The 20,284-nt window shown below is 44.4% G+C and overlaps 1 protein-coding gene across 6 annotated transcripts in view; it reads right to left on the bottom strand.

Moving 5' to 3' along the window:
• LOC130122616 (cullin-9) overlaps positions 1–20,284 on the bottom strand; it is a 268,978-nt gene that overhangs the window by 235,332 nt on the left and 13,362 nt on the right. For 5 of the 6 annotated variants that reach the window (XR_008811248.1, XM_056291554.1, XM_056291556.1 and 2 more), the window contains exon 2: positions 14,419–15,114. The exons of the other annotated variant lie outside the window; for it this stretch is intronic. Coding sequence is in view for 4 of the 5 variants with exons in the window: in XM_056291554.1 (XP_056147529.1) it covers positions 14,419–15,109 (691 nt within the window). In the remaining variant the exon portion in view is untranslated. The remainder of the gene's footprint in view (positions 1–14,418; positions 15,115–20,284) is intronic. 6 annotated transcript variants of the gene reach the window in all.

Below are 20,284 nucleotides of genomic sequence, written 5' to 3'. Positions count from 1 at the left end.
GTGGCAGGTGAAAACTGACTGAATATCGCCACTGGTGAACAAGCAAGTTTTTACCCAATACCAAAGTGCCCACGGGTGGAGTGCATTATCCACTGTTCTGATGATACAGATAAGCTGGTTTCACCACAAAGTGTCGACTCATGGAGAACTCTGCTCAGGGCAGCTCAGATACGAAATCATGCACCAGTTTTGAAACTGGCAAAAGACATTCCTGAGGGATAGATTCCAGCAATCTACTATCACAGAAAGTGTCGCAGTATCTTCACTATGAAGCAAATTCTTGATGGCCTCCTTGCAAAAGAAAAGAAAAGTTGTGTCTCTGTTGAAGAGAAACAATCTAAGAGAGTAGCTCGACATGCTCCAAGTACATCTAGGACTTATGATGCAGAGTGCATATTTTGTCAGAAAAACAGCAAATATTCCAAGAGACAGAATACGAGAGAAGTACTGGTGCAGTGTCGAGAACTGCGAGCTGATGCAAAGATCAGGAGTGCAGCCACAAAGAAAAGGGACAGCAGAATCCTTGCCATTGTGAGTAGAGACCTTGTAGCAGCTGAAGGGCACTACCACAGGTCATGCTATAGACTTTACACCAAAGAAGAGGTTTCCAAAGGAGAGGTTGCCATCAATGAAGATGATGATGCTGCAGCCCAGTATGAAGCTGCTGTGAATAAGGCATACAATGAGCTGTTCCTCTTCATCAGGATGGAGCTTTTTGGCAATCCTCAAGTGATGACAATGACTGATCTCTCTTCTAGACTGGTAGCTTCAATGAACTCCCAAGGCATTGCCCAAGTCAAGGAATCAACCAAGAAGCACATAAGGCGAAACCTGGAGAGTGAGTTTGCTGGAGCCTTGCAGATATTCCCTGATGAGAAAGGAAAATTCCTCCTCTATCCCGATAACTTGTCGATGAGGGAACTTGCCAGAGAAAATCAGTCTCTCAAAAGGGAGCTGCAGACCCTGAAAAGTGTCAGTGCACAAGATGTTATAGCCAAAGTAGCCATCAAATTGAGAGCAGACATTAAAAGTCAAGATGTTCCTCAAACCTGGCCGCCTGAAGTCAAACCAGAAGCAGAATGTCCTACCATTCCAGAGTCGCTCATTATCTTCCTGTACTCTCTACTCACAGGCTCAAATGATCCTGATCATGCATCCCAGAGAGTGCAGTGCCTTCTGCAGTCATTTGGCCATGACATAGTATATGCAGTGACATGTGGAAATACCAAGCCTTCCAAGCACATTGTTCTGCCATTCGGTGTCAAATCGTTGACAGGAAATGTAGAGTTGATAAACATCCTCAACCGACTTGGTCACAGTGTGTCCTATTCACAGATGGAAGAGATCAACACTGCCCTGTGTCTCCAGAAACTCTCATCATCAGGGAGTGGCATTGCCCTTCCAGCTAACATCCATCCTGGCATATTCACAACTTTAGCCTGGGACAATATCGACCGTCTTGAAGAAACTGTCAGTGGTGAGGGAACATCTCACAGAGTCAATGGGATTGCTGTGCAAGCAAAGCCAGTCAACCCACTTCCTGTCCAACCCATGCCCACTGTTCCCAAAACAAAGAAGAGAAGCATTGATGGACCCCCACCAATGTTACCAACTTACAATGCTGGACAACGGGTAGGGCCACCACAAAGCAAAAAGTCAGATGCCGATACTGCAGCCAATACTAAGCTTGCCAGAGAGAAAAACCTTCTTTGGGTCCTAGCACGCATGTCACAACAAGAAGAACAGTCAGTCAGCAGCTGGACAGGCTTCAACATCCTGACTCGAGGAGAGATGACGGTCATCCCCGACAATATAGGTTATCTGCCTACCATCAATGCTCCAGCGACACAAATGTCTACTGTCAACGAGGTGCTTAACCAGTCACTGAGCATCATGCAGTGCTTAGGCCTGAGGAAGATTGTCTGTGTCTTTGACCAAGCCCTGTATGCGAAGGCTGTCGAGATCACATGGAAACACCATGACAAGTTCCATGATATCATCGTTAGGCTTGGGGTATTCCACACCATCTGCACACTGCTGGCAATAATAGGAAAGCGTTTCCAAGATGCTGGACTCAAAGACCTCTGCATTGAGTCTGGCATGATTGCAGAAGGCTCAATTGCTGGTGTTATGGATGGCCGCAAGTACAACAGGGCAGTGCGACTACACAAGCTCCTGTATGAGGCTCTCATGCGACTGACCTTGATTGGTTTCCTGTCCTGGTTGGAAGAAACTCACAGGAATGACATGGTTCACCTGAATGAGACACTGAAGACCATTGACAGCCTTGGGAAAGAAGTCTCACAACATGCTTTGAAGGAGGTCCTCGAGAATAGCTCTTGTACACGCATCATGGATCTATTTGAAGTCTACCGTGAGTTCCTTAGAGGTGGAAACGGCAGCCTCTCGAACTTCTGGATGTCCTATTTGGACATGGTTGAAATCTTGTTGGGGTTCATCCGAGCATCCAGAGAGGGAGACTGGATGCTACACTTGGCTAGCATTCGAGCAATGATCCCATGGTGCTTTGCTTATGACAGGATGAATTATGCATGCTACCTCCCCTACTACTACGCCCAGATGTCTGAGCTGCCCATCACACACCCAGATGTGTACACAGAATTCATGGAAGGAGGCTTCTCAGTCCAACTGGGCTCCACCAATCCCTTTGGCCGAATCCCTGTTGACCAAGCTATAGGAGAAACGGTGAACAAAGACACCCAAACAGCTGGAGGGACAAAGGGATTCAGCTTGAAGCCAGGAGCTGTGACCAAATATTATCTCACAGCTGAGTATAGAAGCATGTACCTCAGACAGCTGAGAGACCTGACAGGTCAAGGCAGGTGCAAATGGTCTCATCCAGATCTACAGAGTCCAAGGATCAAGAGAGATGAAGCAGATGTCCAGTCTCTCATGGACCTTATGGAGAATAACTGGCTCAATCCTATGTCCCCTGATGAGATTGATTTGGTTAGCCTCTCCACTGGCAACATGGCTCCACCTGATGTGACCATAGACCTCTTGAGAGCTCTTGAGAAAGGAGAAGAGGCCTACCAAGCATTCCAGCAAACAAGGTTAGATGCAGACCCACCACCTGTGAAATTCCACGACAAGATGACCAAGCAAAGTCTGAAAACATTCTCCAATGTCCGCACAAAACAAGCTCATGGAAAGAAAGCACAGGATGTGGTTCTGAAGGCAGATAGAAACCTTTTCAGTCACATGATCCTGGTGGCTGAAAGCAGGAAGGTGAATCTGAAGGATGTCCTTGCCTACCCATTGGGCCCACTACCATGGGCACTGGCAAATGCTGATGGGTCCTTACGAAAAACAAACAAGGCTGCACTTGCCAGAGAGCTTGAAAAGAATGTATCTCCTGCAGAAGACATCCCAATCCCATCTACTTCCATCATTGATGGGATGAGCCTGGTCCAAAAAATGAATGGCAACAACAAAACCTTTGCACAGGTGGCAGAGTCAGCCTTGACCCAGGTCCTCCATGAGGGAGCACAGAGTGGGAGGATTGATGTTGTTTTTGATGTCTATCACCAGACTTCGATCAAAGATGCTGAACGACTGAACCGGGGTGGAGACATCACTCTCCAGTACAAGAATCTTGCAGCGGGACACCACGTCCAGCAGTGGAGAAAATTTCTGTGCAGTTCCTCCAACAAGACCAGTCTCATCAAGTTTCTGGTGGAAGAGTGGAAACTCCCACGATACAGAGCTATGCTGCATGGCAAGGTGTTGTACATGACCTGTGAGGAAACCTGCTACAAGTTGACAGAAGATGGGTGTGAGGAAGCAGCAGAACTGCACTCCACACATGAAGAAGCTGACACCCGTCTGCTCCTGCATGCATTGCATGCAGCAAATGCGGGCTCAAAGTCAGTTATCATCACAGCTGAGGACACTGATGTCATGGTGCTTTGTCTTGGCTTCCAGAAGGACATCACCTGTCCCATCTACCAGAAGTGTGGGACTCAGAACCGCACATGGTTTGTCGACATCACCAAACTGGCAAGTTCACTTGGAGACAGCATCTGTGACAGCCTAATTGGCTTACATGCCTTCACAGGCTGCGACACTGTCAGTGCACTCGCTGGTCAAGGGAAGCTGAATGCCCTGAAGATAGTGAGAAAGCACACTTCCTGCCAAGAGACTTTTAGTCAACTGGGACAGACATGGAATGTGAGTGATGAGCTGTTCCAGAAAATTGAGCAGTTCACCTGTCGGGTGTATGTTGCTAATAGCAGCACTGCTGAGGTGAACAAACTGCGTTACCAGCTCTTCTGCACCAAAAGGGGAGAGGTTGAGTCCAGCCAGCTGCCACCATGTAGAGACTGTCTCTTTATGCATGTTCAACGAGCCAACTATCAGGCAGCAATATGGAAGTGCTGTCTGCAGGCTTACCCTGTGGTGCCAAGCCCTACTGAGTATGGATGGACAGACGATGAAGGCAAGCTGGCCATTTACTGGGTGCGCTCCCCACCTGCACCAGATGTGGTCTTGGAAATGCTAACATGCAAGTGTGTGCATTCATGCAAAATGCCAAGCTGCATGTGCCTGTCAAATGGACTTCCATGCACAGACATGTGCAGGTTACAGACCTGCAGTAACCAAAAACAGCAGGATGGTCCAGAACTGGACTTTGAACTTGGGGAGTCAGATGATGAGAGAAACGAGCAGTTTGATGAATGACGGTGTGATGATTCTGATGGTATTACTGTGGTAGTAGTCTATTGATGCACAGGATGTTGATTCTGGACTTGGTTACCCAGAGCTTGATAACAATAATGTAACCATATTCACATATACCCATTACCCTACCCATTACCGTTACATATACCCACTAATGATATGGGATTACATGTATCATTGACTAAGTATATGTAAATGTCAATGTTGTTTAAAATATTAAAATAGTTCATTACCTCACTATGGTATTCCTTTTTATCATGTATTTTGATTGTGTATTTAAACAAATGTATAGAGACCAGTTTGTGACCTAACTGGCTTTGGTCTAGTTCTCATTTAAGGCTCACAATCACCTCACACAATGAAATAGTATGGGTATATTATACATTTCCTGAATCTTTACAGTCCTGTGAGTATTCCAGTTTTTGTGTTTTGTGTCCCTGATATTCCTAGATGCCACAGGGCTAAAAGAAAGTATATAGTTTAGGCGAACATTGCAGAAAGATGTGTGTTATTGATGGGTTGAAGAGCTCAAGTGACCTCTATATTTGTGAGAAATATCCACAACAGGGCTTGAATGAAAGCTAAGAAGGTCCCCTTTAAAATGATACCAACGACAATATTATAGAACATTGAAAAATGTCCTGACCATGAGGCTAAACCAGGATATGCACCAGCGTCTAAAATGCAATTTACTTTAGCGGGTGGTTAACTTCATGAGCTGATAACTGTGATACAGCTGCCACTCAGGAATGGTTATCATACCAAAATATCATCTACAGACATGGATCCTTTCAAAAATTATAAGTAAGTTTTGCCACCTTGAGTGTACCGAAATATCGTCTGGCCCATGGACTAAGAGGAAGATGCAGAGGACAGGAAGAGATGGAAACGAATGATCTGCTGTGCCGACCCCTGACAGGAGCAGCTGAAAGTAAGTTTCAGGTACCTGTCAAGAGCCTGGCTGCAGTGTTCTGGACCAGTTGCAGGTGGGACAGGAATTACTGACTAATCCCAATATACATGGAGTTGTAGTAGCCAAGCGGAAGGACATCGAAGTGTGGATGACTTTCAAGATTTTTAAAAGACAGAAATTGTTTGATTTAGGCAATAGTACGAAGCTGGAAAAAAACTGGCATTCACTACTGCATTAACTTACTTGTCAAACTTGAAGGCGGAATCAAATATCACACCAAGGTTTTAAACATGATGTTTGATAAGGGTGAAAAGGTTGCCAAGACTGTTTGTAAACACTTTAACAGAATCAGGGGGCCAAATAGGACAACTTCAGACTTGCCTTCATTCAGCTTTAGGAAGTTTTGTGCCATCCAGCACTTTATGTCCTCAAGGCAGTTCAGGAATCTGACTAGATTGGACAGGTTGTTTGGTTTCAGGGGGAGATCAAGCTGAGTGTCCCCAGCATAACAATGGAAGGAACTGCCATATTTTTTGAATGATTTCGCCAGGGGGGAGCATGTATATAGAGAAAAGAATGGAACCTATGATAGAACCTTTTGGGACCCTGCAGGAGATACTAGCTGGGGGAGAGGAAAAATTGCCTATGTTGATGGACGAGCTATTTTTGAGGTAGAAAGTGAACCAATTCGAGGCAGAGCCATCAAAACCAACCCCCGTACTGGAGATGTCACGATCCACAGCATCGAATGCTACACTGAGGTCAAGAAGAACTAGAATGGCACAGTCACAATAGCTGATAGGGAGGAGCAGGTCATTATACACTTTTAGCAAGGTGGACTCTGTGCTATGATAAGTCTTAAAACCTGGCTGAAATTTTTCCAAGATGTTGTTTTGGTGTAGACAGGGCAGCAACTGACTGAGGGGAACTTTTTCAAGAACGTCTGCCAGGAATAGAAGTAAAGAAATAGGTCTGTTGTTACTAGGCTTGCAACGGTTTTCGGTTTAAAACCGAACCGTACGGTCCGCCCTGTACGGTTCAATCCACCCTTATGGACCGTGGGTTTTCGGTTTTGCAGTTAAAATGTGCGAGAATAGTTGACAGGCTGAGACAGCCTGCTGCAGAAAACCCCGGCCCACGAGTAAATATCCAATTACTGTTAGCCCCCCACCCCCCACGTAACTGGAGCCGACAGTCGAGTTGAAAAGATGGCGGTAGCTCGCAGAAGCAGAAAAAAAAGTCATGGCGAGTGGAGGAGTAGAGAGAGAAAAGTTTGAAGAAGCACTGTCTTCATACAAATCTGGGGACATTTCGGGTTTGCTGTTGAATACAACGATGAAGGAGACAAAACAGTGGAACGAAATAACATTGTGTGCTGCAAGCATTGCTTGACCCATGTCCCGTACTACGCAAGTGGAAACACTTCCAATATGAGCCAGCATCTCCGCCGTCACCACCCAGATGTCTCGCTCTCTGGAAGCAGGACAGATGCACAGGTAACCACACCAGTGAAAAAACAACCGTCTATCGGAGATGCTTCCCAACAAACCTATAGCGCCAACTCAGAGAAACACAAAAAAATAACCCGTGCAGCGGGGTTGTTCATTGCTAAAGACATGCAGCCCTTTTCGGTGGTTGGAGATGTGGGCTTTCGTCAGCTAATGCATACGCTCGATCTGCGCTACGTCATTCCCTCCCGAACTTATTTCACCAACAATGTAATTCGAAACCGAACCGAACCGAAACCGTGACCCAAAAACCGAGGTACGAACCGAACCGTGGGCTAACCGGACCGTTGCACCCCTAGTTGTTACTAGGCAAGGTAGGGTCAAAGTTGGGGGGGGGGGGGGGGAGTTCGGAGGGGCTGGACCACTGTATTCTTGAAACAGGTTGGAACAGTACCAGTTGCCAGGGAGCTGTTGATAATGGAGAGGATGCTGGGACCAGCTATTTCAAAGACATCCTTCAGGAAGGCAGTAGGGACAATGTCAAGGGGCAGGTTGTAGGTTTCATGATGGAAACTATCTTTGTACAAGGGAGGGTAGCGCGATAAGTTGGAAACAGTCACATTTAGAAGAACTGACCAGTGAGACAGCTAAGTCATTGGTGGATTGGTGGTGGGGGGGGTTCATTCTAATATCCTAAACTTTGCTAATGAAACTTTTAAAAAATTCTTCGCATTTAGCAAGGGACACATCTAACTTGGTACTGGGGGTGAGGCAGATCACAATTTATGGTACTAAGTAAGACTTCGGGATTATGAGAGTTGTTGAAAATTAGGTCAGAAAAGTATTTTGCTCTCGCAGACTTAAGTGCTTCTTGATATTTGTGAAGATTATTGTTGAGTCAGGAAATTAGAAGCCTATCACTCTTCCACTTTCACTTGGATATTCTGCACTCCCTCCTCAGGGCTCTGGAGGAGTCATCAAGCCAAAGCAGACCTTTAGGCTCAGGCTTTTTCAATTCAAGGGGAGCAACAGTATTCAGAATAGAAAAGCAGATGGTATTAAATAAGAAAGTGAGTTCCTCAGTACTGAGATGGGGAGGAGAAGCCTCAATAGTGCAGGTATTAGGAACAGCTATGAGAGCTTCGGGGAACTTATTGGCAGCCGAAGAGAGATAAAATTTAGTATAAGAGAAAGGCAGAGATGAATCAAATATGACAGCATTCTGATCTGACAGAGAAGCACCAATTATACCCACATTGCAGATCGGAAAAACCAAATGATAAGACTAGGTCAAGTCTATCGCCTAGCTTTTGAGTGGGACCAGTGGTAAGAAGCAGAGCAAGATCAAAAGACTCAATCAGATGTATAAATTCACTTACGAGAGGCTTAGAGGGACAGCAAACATGAATATTAAAATCACCAAGAATCAGAACTCAATCAAAGTTGGGCATAGTGTTTGAAACTAAGTCCGTAAATTGAGTGATAAAGTATATATGTATTTTTGGCAGACAATACACATGAGCAATTAAGAGGGGATTGACCAGGTCCACTTTTAATTAATTTCACCTTGAAGCAGGGGAAATAATCAGAGTTCAGTAGGCGGCAATTAAAATATTTCTTAAACACAACAGCTGGGCACCACCCTCTGGGCACGGTGCATGTTAAAAAAGTTAGTCACCTAGACAGAGTTCAACAAGTGGAACAAGCTCACCAGTGGTCAGTCAGGTTTCTGTCACCAGTAAGAAATCCAGTCCATGGGTGATGCAAAATTCATTGAGAATAAAAGCCTTATTGGATAAGGCTCTCAGTTCGAACAGAGCCACTTTGACTGGGATAGCTGTATAATCTGACGACGGATCCCACAACAGAGGCTGGAGATTCTGGAAGATTACACCTCCTCGCTTCACAGTTAGCCTGGCGGGGGGCCTGCAGGGCAGCGGTCCGGCATCCAGGTCTGTGTCTGGGATTATCAGTTAGAGAAAGGCATCACTGGTCTCAAGGGAGCGCCGAGGAATGAAGCGATGTGGTTGACCAGGTCCAACATCGTCGAGCTGAAAAAGGTGTGCCGGTGCCAAGCGAGAGCGGGCAGAATTCCTGTTTAACCAAAGCGCCTATACATTTACTCCAACTCCTAGCTTTCCTAAATTGTTTCCTACAGTACAGCCACAGGGCTGTGTACATTTACCTTCCTGTAGTTGGGGAAATAGAGAGCGGTGAAAGCTTCTTTGTCAGGGATCCCGAGTGTATAAAGTCCATGACAGAGGCTCCACTATTCAGTAGTGTTTTGACGATCGTAGACAATAGTGGCTTGCACATCATCCATACACAGAGACACAAAAAGAGCCAGGACAAACAAGAACGCAAACAGGAGGCGATAAGAAGCCAACACAGCAACATGGCCATCTTTTCACATGAGTGGTTCATCATTTGAACCCTAATGTGCAGTCAAGGTAGGCAGCATAGGCAGTGCCTACCCTGTGATAATTTAATCAAAATAACCATACAACAAATTCATAACATATCAAAATCTCACTCTAGTTATAAGTATGCTGTGTTATAATGTATTTTTAATGATATTTTTGTCCTTGTTCTTTTTAAGTCCTTAAACCGAAGAGCGAAACGCCATATAGCGCACAAGCTTGCCTACTTTTTCAATCGGAAGGGTAGGCTTTTTTTCAGGACTGCCTTTAACGTTGTGAATTTCGGAGTTTGTGCATGTGTATTGCGTAGCTTCAGGCGAAATCGACGGATGAGGAAAGGCACTGCTTATGGCGGGAGTGCAAGGCAATCAGAGCCATCAAGGTCAAGTCAAGTCAGGTCAGGTCAGGTCAAGTCACGTCATGGAGAGATTCATGGAGAAAGACAGGCAAAGGGATTTCATCTTCAAGTGAAGGTAAGCCATCGATTTTGCGCTTTTACACTCGTGGCAGTGTTAAATTAATCTGTAAACATGTTTTTCATGTAGTGTGACTGTGTTGGACAAGTTAACATATAAATCCATCCATCCATTATCCAAACCACTTATCCTGCTCTCAGGGTCATGGGGATGCTGGAACCTATGCCAGGAGTCATTGGGCAGCAGGCGGGGACACACCCTGGACAGGGTGCCAGGCCATCTCACATGATTTTTAATTTGACTTTATTCTCTAAATTTTGACTTTTTTATAGAATGCTATCCGGCATCAGACAACCATCACTGAAATGCCCTCCCTATCAGCTGCACACACTCGTTATTTCACATCCTTATTATTAATAGCTCTTTAAACAATTATTTTGTAGATATGTTTTAATTAGTTTCGTTGTTCATTTTTACAAATCTATACAAAGTTTGCATTGATAGTTATAGAAATGTAGTGTTCACAAAGGTATGCAACTGTTTGTGTAGCTGAACTGAAGTGTTTAGTAAGGGATTTTACAAATCTATACATTTGAATTGATATTTATTGTTCATTTTTAGACCTCTAGTTTGCATTGATATCTATTGTTCATTTTTACAAACCAAAACAAAGGTAGAGTTCACAAGAGTATGCCACTGTTCTAACATTCATGCGCTTTTGCAATTGTGTAGCTGAACTGAAATGTTTAGCTGCAGTGGATGCTTGCATGCATGCTTTGCAGCCAGTATCATTTATAAAGCTTTTGTCACTTTGTGTTTTCTAAGATGTGAATCTTAGAATGATGGCTCAATGTGAAATTGAGTACTGTGAATGACTTGAGTACATGGGTCATATATGGCTTCTCAAGTCATACTTGGGAAGACATACACTTTTTACTTGTAGTTTTGCCGTTTTTTTTCTTCCCCAGACTGGCTCAAGGCATAATGCCACATTTTCTTTTCATTGATTGACATTCATTCATTCATCTCCCAGTAATACATCAAAAACAGCCCTGAAAGTTGTCAACCATTTTGAAGTATATAGATTTGTCCAAGTCATCTCAGTTTGTCTTCCATTTCTAGAAATCAGTGCAATTACTCATCTACTACTACTACTACTACTACTACTATTTTCGGCTGCTCCCATTAGGGGTTGCCACAGTGGATCATCCGTTTCCATCTCTTCCTGTCCTCTGCATCTTCCTCTTTCACACCAGCCAACTGCATATCCTCTCTCACCACATCCATAAACCTCCTCTTTGGCCTTCCTCTTTTCCTCTTCCCTGGCAGCTGCATATTCAGCATCCTTCTCCCAATATATCCAGCATCTCTCCTCCACACGTCCAAGCCATAGCAATCTTGCCTCTCTTGCTTCGCCTCCAAACCTCTCAACCTGAGCTGTCCCTCTAATATATTCATTCCTAATCCTGTCCTTCATCACTCCCAATGAAAATCTTAGCATCTTCAACTCTGCCACCTCCAGCTCCACCTCCTGTCTTTTCGTCAGCGCCACTGTCTCCAAACCATATAACATAGCTGGTCTCACAACCATCTTGTAAACTCTTGATGGTACACTTCTGTCACCAATCCCTCCTGACACTCTTCTCCACACACTCCACCCTGCCTGCAGTCTCTTCTTCACCTCTCTTCTGCACGCCCTGTTCCTTTCGACAGTTGACCCCAAGTATTTAAACTCATTCACCTTCATCACCTGTACTCCTTGCATCCTCACCATTCCAGTCCTCCCTCTCATTCACGCATAGGTATTCCATGTTGCTCCTACTGACTTTCATTCTTCTCTCCAGTGCATACCTCAACCTCTCCAGGCTCTCCTCAACCTGCACCCTACTGTCGCTACAGATCACAATGTCATCCACAAACATCATAGTCCACGGAGACTCCTGCCTTATCTCGTCCGTCAACCTATCTATCACCATTGCAAACAAGAAAGGGCTCAGAGCCGATCCTTGATGTAATCCTGCCTCCACCTTGAACCCATCTGTTGTTCCAACTGCACACTTCACCACTGTCACACTTCCCTCATACATATCCTGCATCACTCCTACATACTTCTCTGCAACTCCCGACTTCCTCATACAATACCAGACCTCCCCCCTGGCACCCTGTCATATGCTTTTTCTAAATCCATAAAAACACAATGTAACTCCTTCTGACCTTCTCTATACTTCTCAACCAACATTTTCAAAGCAAACATCGCATCTCTAGTGCTCTTTCGTGGCATGAAACCATACTGCCGGCTCGGTAATTGCCACCTCTCCTCTTCACCTAGCTTCTATTGCTCTTTCCCATATCTTCATGCTGTGGCTGATCAGCTTTATACCTCTGTAGTTGCTACAGTTCTGCACATCGCCCTTATTCTTGAAAATCGGTACCAATATACCGGTATATAAATCAGTGCAATTACTCATAAATAATATTGACTGTTCACTTTCACTATACAATTTCTGTGATTTTGTTTTTAAAATGTTTACAAGTTGTTATATTATGTAGTTGAACTGGACTGGGATCTAACTGCACAGGAGAAGCATTACTGATGGGATACATGCTATTATAGTATGTTTACCTTCTCACCATTTGTCACCTAATATGCTGATGTCACTTTGAATCTTATAAGTTTGCTTCTAAATCATTTTGGATAAACGCATGCCCTATTGCCCAAAGTGACTAACTGCTATTTCCACATGTACTGCCCAAAAACTAATGTTTTTAATTGATTTTTAGGTGACCTCAATACATATGATCTCAACACTGTCACCTCAGCACCCAGTTTATTTACATGAATTCACTCTCAGTTCTGCTATCAGTCATTATATTATACATCATAATACTTTAAATGAATTAATGAAGTGGTACATAATTTAAAGATATGCATTTGTATATTTTACATATATTTAATTTAAAAATTTTTTACCACAAATGTTGTTTCTTTGTGTTGTGGTCTTTTCAGGTAATGTTTCAACAATATTCACAAATAGTATCTCATCACTGCTGTTTTTAGTGACCACAATGAAATCCACAATGGTTTGGGAGCTCTAAGGAAAAGCAATGGTGTTACTTAGTCACTTCACAGCTATCAAAACCATATAAAACAAGAAAAGAAAAAAGTACTTCATGTATACTTTGACAATATTTTTGTTTAGGTTTTCATTTGGAATGTAGTTCAGCCAGGGGGGCACAATATTCTAGAATTCTGTGGCAGTTGGGAGAATGAAGAAGGATCAGATTGTTATAAAACATTAGAGCGCACAAAAGAATGTGATTTGGATTTGTGAATGCCCACTGCCTACTCAGCCCCTGACTGCACTGCACATCACTAATTATGTGTAAAACACAATTACGTTCAAAACGTGTGATGAGGTCAGTGGCTGGGTAGGCAGTGGCCATTCACAAATCAAAATTACATCCTTTTGTGCCTTGGATAAAGCGCTATATGTGTGTAATCCGTTATTGTTATTAAAGACAAGCCCTTTTACCACAAATGGGGTTAATTCAGCTGTGCTAGATGCTCTTCATAGCCTAACAGAGAGCTCTCTCATGTCTGATTTGCTGTCGTTACTGCTGCATTGTGACGAAGGCCAGCTGCTGGATTCTTAAGTACACTAGCATAAAGACAAATGTCCTAAAAAAAATGAATAAGTAAATAAAACATGCTTCAGTCCAATTTTTTTCAAATAGGTACTGCTGTCAGGAAGTCACCAGATAAAGGCAGGTGTCAGAGTTTAGCAAAAGGATAAAACTTAGGTTTGATGTGCCACAATACGACAAGTAAATATAACTAGCTGGCTAAATATCACAATATGACTGTTAAATATCATTGTGTAAGTATTAACTATCAGTGATGCTCAATGAAACAAAGAAATACACACAAAGCCCACCACTTTCTAGATTTCTTACACTTAGAAACACAGGAGACAACGCAGTGTTTCTGTTGTTATTTGACCCCCACCCCCTGCCCCAAAGACTTGGCTCCTACTCATTTAACTATGCAATGATCACACTAAACTGATATCTGATAGTGGTACTGAAAGAGTTTGGAAATGGCAGATGTCAGTAATCATCCTTCATCCATTACCTTTCTGTTTTAATGTTTGTATTGTCCGTTTTGATTTGTTGTTGTAATTCACATCTCTGCACAACAGAGCGCAGCAATCAGGTAGAATGAGACAAACTAAAATTATGTAAAAATTAAGTAAATTAATATCAGTTTGAGGATCCTGTGACCACACTGAAAGAGATAATGACCCATAAAATCATTACGATACCAATCCTAAAAACTAAATCAAAAAGACACCCATTTGTGTATCTGTATAAGTGTAAGAAAATGCATGTTTTATGTGTATGTATGCATATACATACACATGTGTATTTCTCATTTAAAACCATATCAACATTTCCCTGGACTGCTTTCTGCAGACCACCAAACAGATGGGACCGGTGAGCCGACTAAACGGTAAAGATACCTGCGTCATGTGAGGCCAGGGCACGGAGCATCTTCCCAGCACTACGGCGTGTCTGACGCTCCTTGTTACAGAGAAGCTCCATGAGGAGGTCCAACGCCCCACTCTCTTTGAACTCGCCCACCAAGGAGCCAATGCTGGCATAGGCACTGAGCACATGGATGATGTGTGTGATGCTGATGGATAAGTCGCTTCTCTTGGCCATTTGTCTGCGTGCACGGCACACCAAGTTCTTCACATCCTCCTTCATATCCGACAGCTCCACCTCATCAAAGGTGACATCTGCTGGGAACTCCGCACTGCTCCCCTGACCGCTCCCAGCCTCCGCCTGTGCCTGCTGTTGGCTCTGCTGCAGGGGGCGCTGTGTGTCTGTTTTCCTCTTGCCCAGCAGGGTGGGGCAGTTAGCATAAACATCCTCTGTGGACATCCACATCAGAATATTCTCCGTCTTGCTCTCCCCCAGGGTGGAACTACCCGCACTGCTCACCCCAGGGCTCCCTCCCCCTCCATTGCCCGTCTCATTGGACCCGCCTCCAGAGCTACCAGTGTCATCAACGGCAACTAAGGACCAGCGAATCAGATACTCAGTCTGGCCATCATGGGTGCGGCGCTGGCGAATCAGCTCCTCAGGGTAGGCCTGCAGCTTGGGGCCTAGCTGGACCAGCAGGTTTCCACTACGCCGCTCACCCACCATGGTAGCTGGTGGGAGAGAGAAAGGATGGATGTCATGCAGGTCAAATAGGAAATTAACTAGGCACCCATTACCAACATGCAAACAAACTGATACATACCACTGACAGACTAACACACAGTACCAACAAGCTGACACACAACCAAAACAACACATTCACCGTAACAGCACACATACTTTAATAACACACTCGCACTTTTGAGATTTGTGTTATGATTGAGAGATGTGCCTAGTGTCAGTCACTTTGATAGCTGTAAAAGTGTCACTGTCAATGGTTGCAGCCCATGTCAAATGGCCACATGGTCGCAGCATCGCCAGTTCGGGTCCGGCAGGCAACCTTTTTTGTAGGTCATGCCCCTCTCCCCCCCCCCCCATTTCCTGTATGCCTGTGCTGCCACTGTCCAATAAAGGTATAGAAATACCAAAAAAAAAACAACAAAAAAAAAATCTAAAGAAAAAAGTTTCACTGTCATAACATAGCCAATCATAATTCTTTTGCTTTGTCAATTACAAAGTGTGGTTTGTGGCTTACACCGCTGTTCCTTTCTGACATTCTAAATCTGACATTCAGAGAAGAAAGGTAACTTTTTCATCCATACGTTAAAAAAGCTAGCATCTTCCAACAATCACGAAGTTAATTGTTTTACGTGAAAAAAGCTTTCTGGAAATAAAACGTTGCTTTAACAGCATGGTAAAAAAAAGACAAAACTAAAGAGGTAGCCAAAACCAAACATGAATATTTGTATGGTGAATCTGTTCCGAGACAGTCCAACCAACATTAAAGTAAACAGTTCTAAAACCAGACAAGGTAAAAAAAAAAAAAATCAAAGCATTGAATTAGAGATTGACTTGGTGAATCTGCATATTGTTTAAGTCACACAGTAGGAGGTGCTGTTGGAAAAAATTGAACGAGGTCACGTTTCCCGAGCCTCCGCCAAGTAGTGGCAAGTTATTAAAATTAAAGCACAGTTCTACTTATTTTATGGAAATACTAGTATATTAACAGTATCTGCCGATCCCTACTGCTCTTTCCAACGACAACTTTAACGGCTGTAAACCACTTTTGAATGACTACTGAGGCAGGCCTTTGACTTTCCTGAGCCAGCTAACACCATCTGGCGTTGACCAGAGATGCAGACATAATTAACCCTCACAAACACACTTTCTGTCACGTAGGGATTTGTTTTGCTCGTGGGTGAAGCTCATGTCATATACCTCTCCAAATTGAAGCAGGAAGTGAGTAAATTATGATGCTAAATAAAGACAGTACTTCCCTGCTAGCACTCCCGCAAACATCACTCGCTAGCTACTTTACCACTAACGGAGCGACTGTCACATATATATCACATATATAATAAATACTGCATTTTACCAATTGGTCTATAAACTGAACATCTCTATCAAGAGTACTGTAACGTGCACGGATAAATACACTCGCTGGCCCTTGGCTAATGGGTCGGACCCTTTAGTCAACTGGTTAACGTAGTGCCCGTGGTGCGGGAGATCCGGGTAGTTGCTCGTGGTGCAGGAGATCCGGGTTCACGTTCCGGCTGCAGCGGTTCCCGGACTGCCCCCCAAATTCGCTCAGAAGTGGGATGGTGAGATCGTGAGACCATCGGAACCCTGTGCACCCAGAGGCGTGAGGGAGCTGATATGTTGAAGTGAGGGGACACACTTCCCGAAGGAGGGGGGTAGTGTAACGATCACGGCTAAGTAGACTCACTAGCCCTTGGCTAACGGGTCGGACTCTTCAGTCGACTGCTCAACGTAATCGCCTATGGTGCGGGAGACACGGGTTTGCGTCCTGCCTGCGGCTACTCAACCTGGTGACATTCACCAAAGCATTTGAAGAACTGATGTGGAACAGATATGATGAACTGGACATAAAAATTTAAGCATTTTCCAAACGGCTTTGCTCAGAAATTACTTTAATAAAAGATGAGCTAGGCATCCGGGTAGCATAGCAGTCTATTACATTGCCTACCAATATGGGGATTGCCGGATCAAATCCCCCTGTTACCTCCGGCTTGGTCGGGCGTCCCTTCAGACACAACTGGTCGTGTCTGCAGGTGGGAAGCCGGATGTGGGTGTGTGTCCTGGTCGCTGCACTAGCGCCTCCTCTGGTCGGTTGGGGTGCCTGCTCAGGGGGGAGGGGGAACTGGGGGGAATAGCGTGATCCTCCCACGTGCTACGCCCCCTGGCAAAACTCCTCACTGTCAGGTGAAAAGAAGCGGCTGGCGACTCCACGTACCGGAGGAGGCATGTGGTAGTCTGCAGCTCTCCCTGAATCAGCAGAGGGGGTGGAGAAGCGATCGGGACGGCTTGGAAGAGTGGGCTAATTGGCCAAATTCAATCGCGGAGAAAAGGGGGAGGGGGGGCTAAAAAAACTAAAATAAAATAAAAGATGAGCTAAAATCATCTGTAGCTCCATTAGAGACAACAACAAACTCACAGGGCTCTACCATTAAGGACCTTGACCTCTCAGCTACCACCTGCAATGATAATGTAGCTATTTTAAGCAAAATAGTCAATCAGTCTTTCAGTCGTGATGTCACACGCTGCCATCTTCCAAGTAATGTTAATCATTGTTGTTAGCTGTTAGCACTGATTTTTCTTACTAACTCTATCAGTACATCAAATATTTTTTCAAATTAATTTTCAGATCAGAGATTTTCTCTGGTAAGATTTTAGGTTAGGTGTATATATATATATATATATATAATTTTTTTAAGGTAACATTTTAGGTTAGATTGGACATATAGCTATATATTAGATTAGATAGTGCATGCAGGCAATATGGTTGGGCGTTCCTGTTGTGTGAAGAATTGCCACAGCAAATCCCACAATTGCACCGGTATTAAACTTGAGAATGAGTTACATTTTTTTTCTTTCCCTTCTTGGAAAAGAAACGAAGGAAAGAACACAGAGGACTTAACCAAGAGGTGCAGGTTGGCCTGAGTTGCAGCAGTGAGACGCAAATCGATCACATTCTTTAAACATCTCAGTGAGGTAAGGGTAAAGGCAAATGTAACGCTAATATATGGCTAAGTCAATGGCTAAAGTGCTACCTAATTCGTAAACAATGCCTCTGATCCCTGTAAGATGGCACCCGGTGTCGCGTTGCCCTTGGAAATGGCCCGAGTCCGAAAGACTGATACTCTCAAAGGTGAGGTTAAAGTGCTCCAAGCTACATGTGAAGACCTAGAGGGAATGTCAAGACGCAATAATATTCGCATGGTGAGCATCCCAGAGCGTTTGGAGGGTCCTGGCCTGAGAGAGTTCATCTCTCAACTTCTGCAGAACATGCTAAAAACTGGATGAAATGCTCCTCTTGGATCACACCCACAGATCCCTTCTAGAAAACCCAAGGATGGGTGCCCACCATGACCTTTTATAATCAGAGTTCACTATTTTCACATCAGAGAATAGATCCTGCACCGGGCGGGGGAAGCTGCCCCTCTCCTGCACCAAGCCAAGAGACCGTCCATCTTCTCTGACTTTGCCCCATCCGTGGCCAAAAAACACTTTAAAGTTTGGAATTGCCTAACATCTTCTGCACTCCTGCCCAGGTGTCAAATTTAGCCCTTCTACCCGGCCGAGCTGAGGATCACTCTACCAAGCGGAGTTTTCCCAAGTTCACTGACCTAGCTGCTGCAGCTGACTTTTTTAACAGGGACTTTAGGAGGGCCGCCCCCCCAAACCCAGAGTCAGGGGATCGATGGTTTTGTCACTCAACCTTTAACCAATATATCCTCTGAATATATCCTGTTAAATGAACCTTTTCAATACAACATTCAGACAGGATGCATTTAGTTTTTCTTCTTTTCAATAATATCTTTAAACCTATGTTAAATTAACCTTTTCAATACAATTTTCAGATTGGATTTTATTCATCCATCCATCCATTTTTCAAGCCGCTTATCTTAATCAGGGTCACAAGATGCTGGAGCCTCTCCCAGCAGTCATAGGGCAGAAGGTGGGGAAACATCCTGGACAGGTCACCAGTCCATCTCAGGGCAGACAAAGTCACACCTAGGGACAATTTAGTAAATCCGATTCACCTGACCTACATGTCTTTGGACTGTGGGAGGAAACCGAAGCACTTGGAGGAAACCCACGCAGATATGGGGAGAACAAGCAAACTCCACACAGAGAATGACCCCCAAGGTTGGACAACACCGGGGTTCGAACCCAGGACCATCTTACTCTGAGGCAACAGCGCTAACCACTGGGCCACCGTGCCACCAACATGTGGTCAAGCCGTACAGCAGAACACTATCAGTCTGACCAAGCATTTCATCAATGAAGAATTCAACCTCAAAGCTCTCTGTCTTCAGGCTGCTTACTTCCCGGATGACCACATTGGGGATAACATTGCAGTTGGCCTGAGAGAAGGGCTAGCCAGCTGGGACCACAATGAAGAAAAACATGTCTGCCTAACAGTGGACAATGCATCAAACATGGTGAAGGCAGAACAGCTTAACGAGTGAACCAGGCTTGAGTGTTTTGGCCACCGATTACATCTTGCCATTGCATTGGTAAGTTGTTTTCAGGATTTGAGCGAGTGATTGAGTGAGCGAGAAGGTGAGAGAGAATAAGAAGAGAATGTGAAAGATAAAAAACAGAATGGCTGAATGAATAATATTCTAATGTAGCTGTGCGTGTGTGCATGCGTGCATGTGTGTTTGCGTGTGATAGCCTAATAACACTCGTATGAAGTACACCAATTTAAATTTTTCCTTGAATTTCTTTCAGAAAACGTGATGGAAAATGAGGGTTTAGAGCAACAGGGCTGTGCAAGAAGCTAGTGGGGTACTTCTCCCATAGTTGGAAGAAGGCAGCAATCACTGCAGCACAGAGGGAGTTCTTCCTGAACACACCCTCATAACTGAGTGCCCAACAAGATGGGGATACAAAGAAATGATGACTGAAAGAGTGCTGGAACAGACCAAGGCCATATCCAGGTATTGTCAGGCGATCGAAACGCATGCCCCCTTGTCCTGACTTGGCAGGATATTGATGTGTTAGAGTCCATTCACAAGGTGCTACATCCTCTCCAGGAATTTACTGATACTGTTTCTGGAGAGGAGTACATCAGCATCTTCTACCTCTGGCCAGTTCTCCATCTTCTAGCCACATCAGTCCTGGCTGAAGATGATGAGGACACTGACCTGTCTA

Source organism: Lampris incognitus, chromosome 13 (genome assembly GCF_029633865.1).
Source record: "Lampris incognitus isolate fLamInc1 chromosome 13, fLamInc1.hap2, whole genome shotgun sequence".
Taxonomy (NCBI): domain Eukaryota; kingdom Metazoa; phylum Chordata; class Actinopteri; order Lampriformes; family Lampridae; genus Lampris; species Lampris incognitus.
Note: the sequence above shows the minus strand (reverse complement) of the source record. Positions and strands in the feature narration are given on the sequence as shown.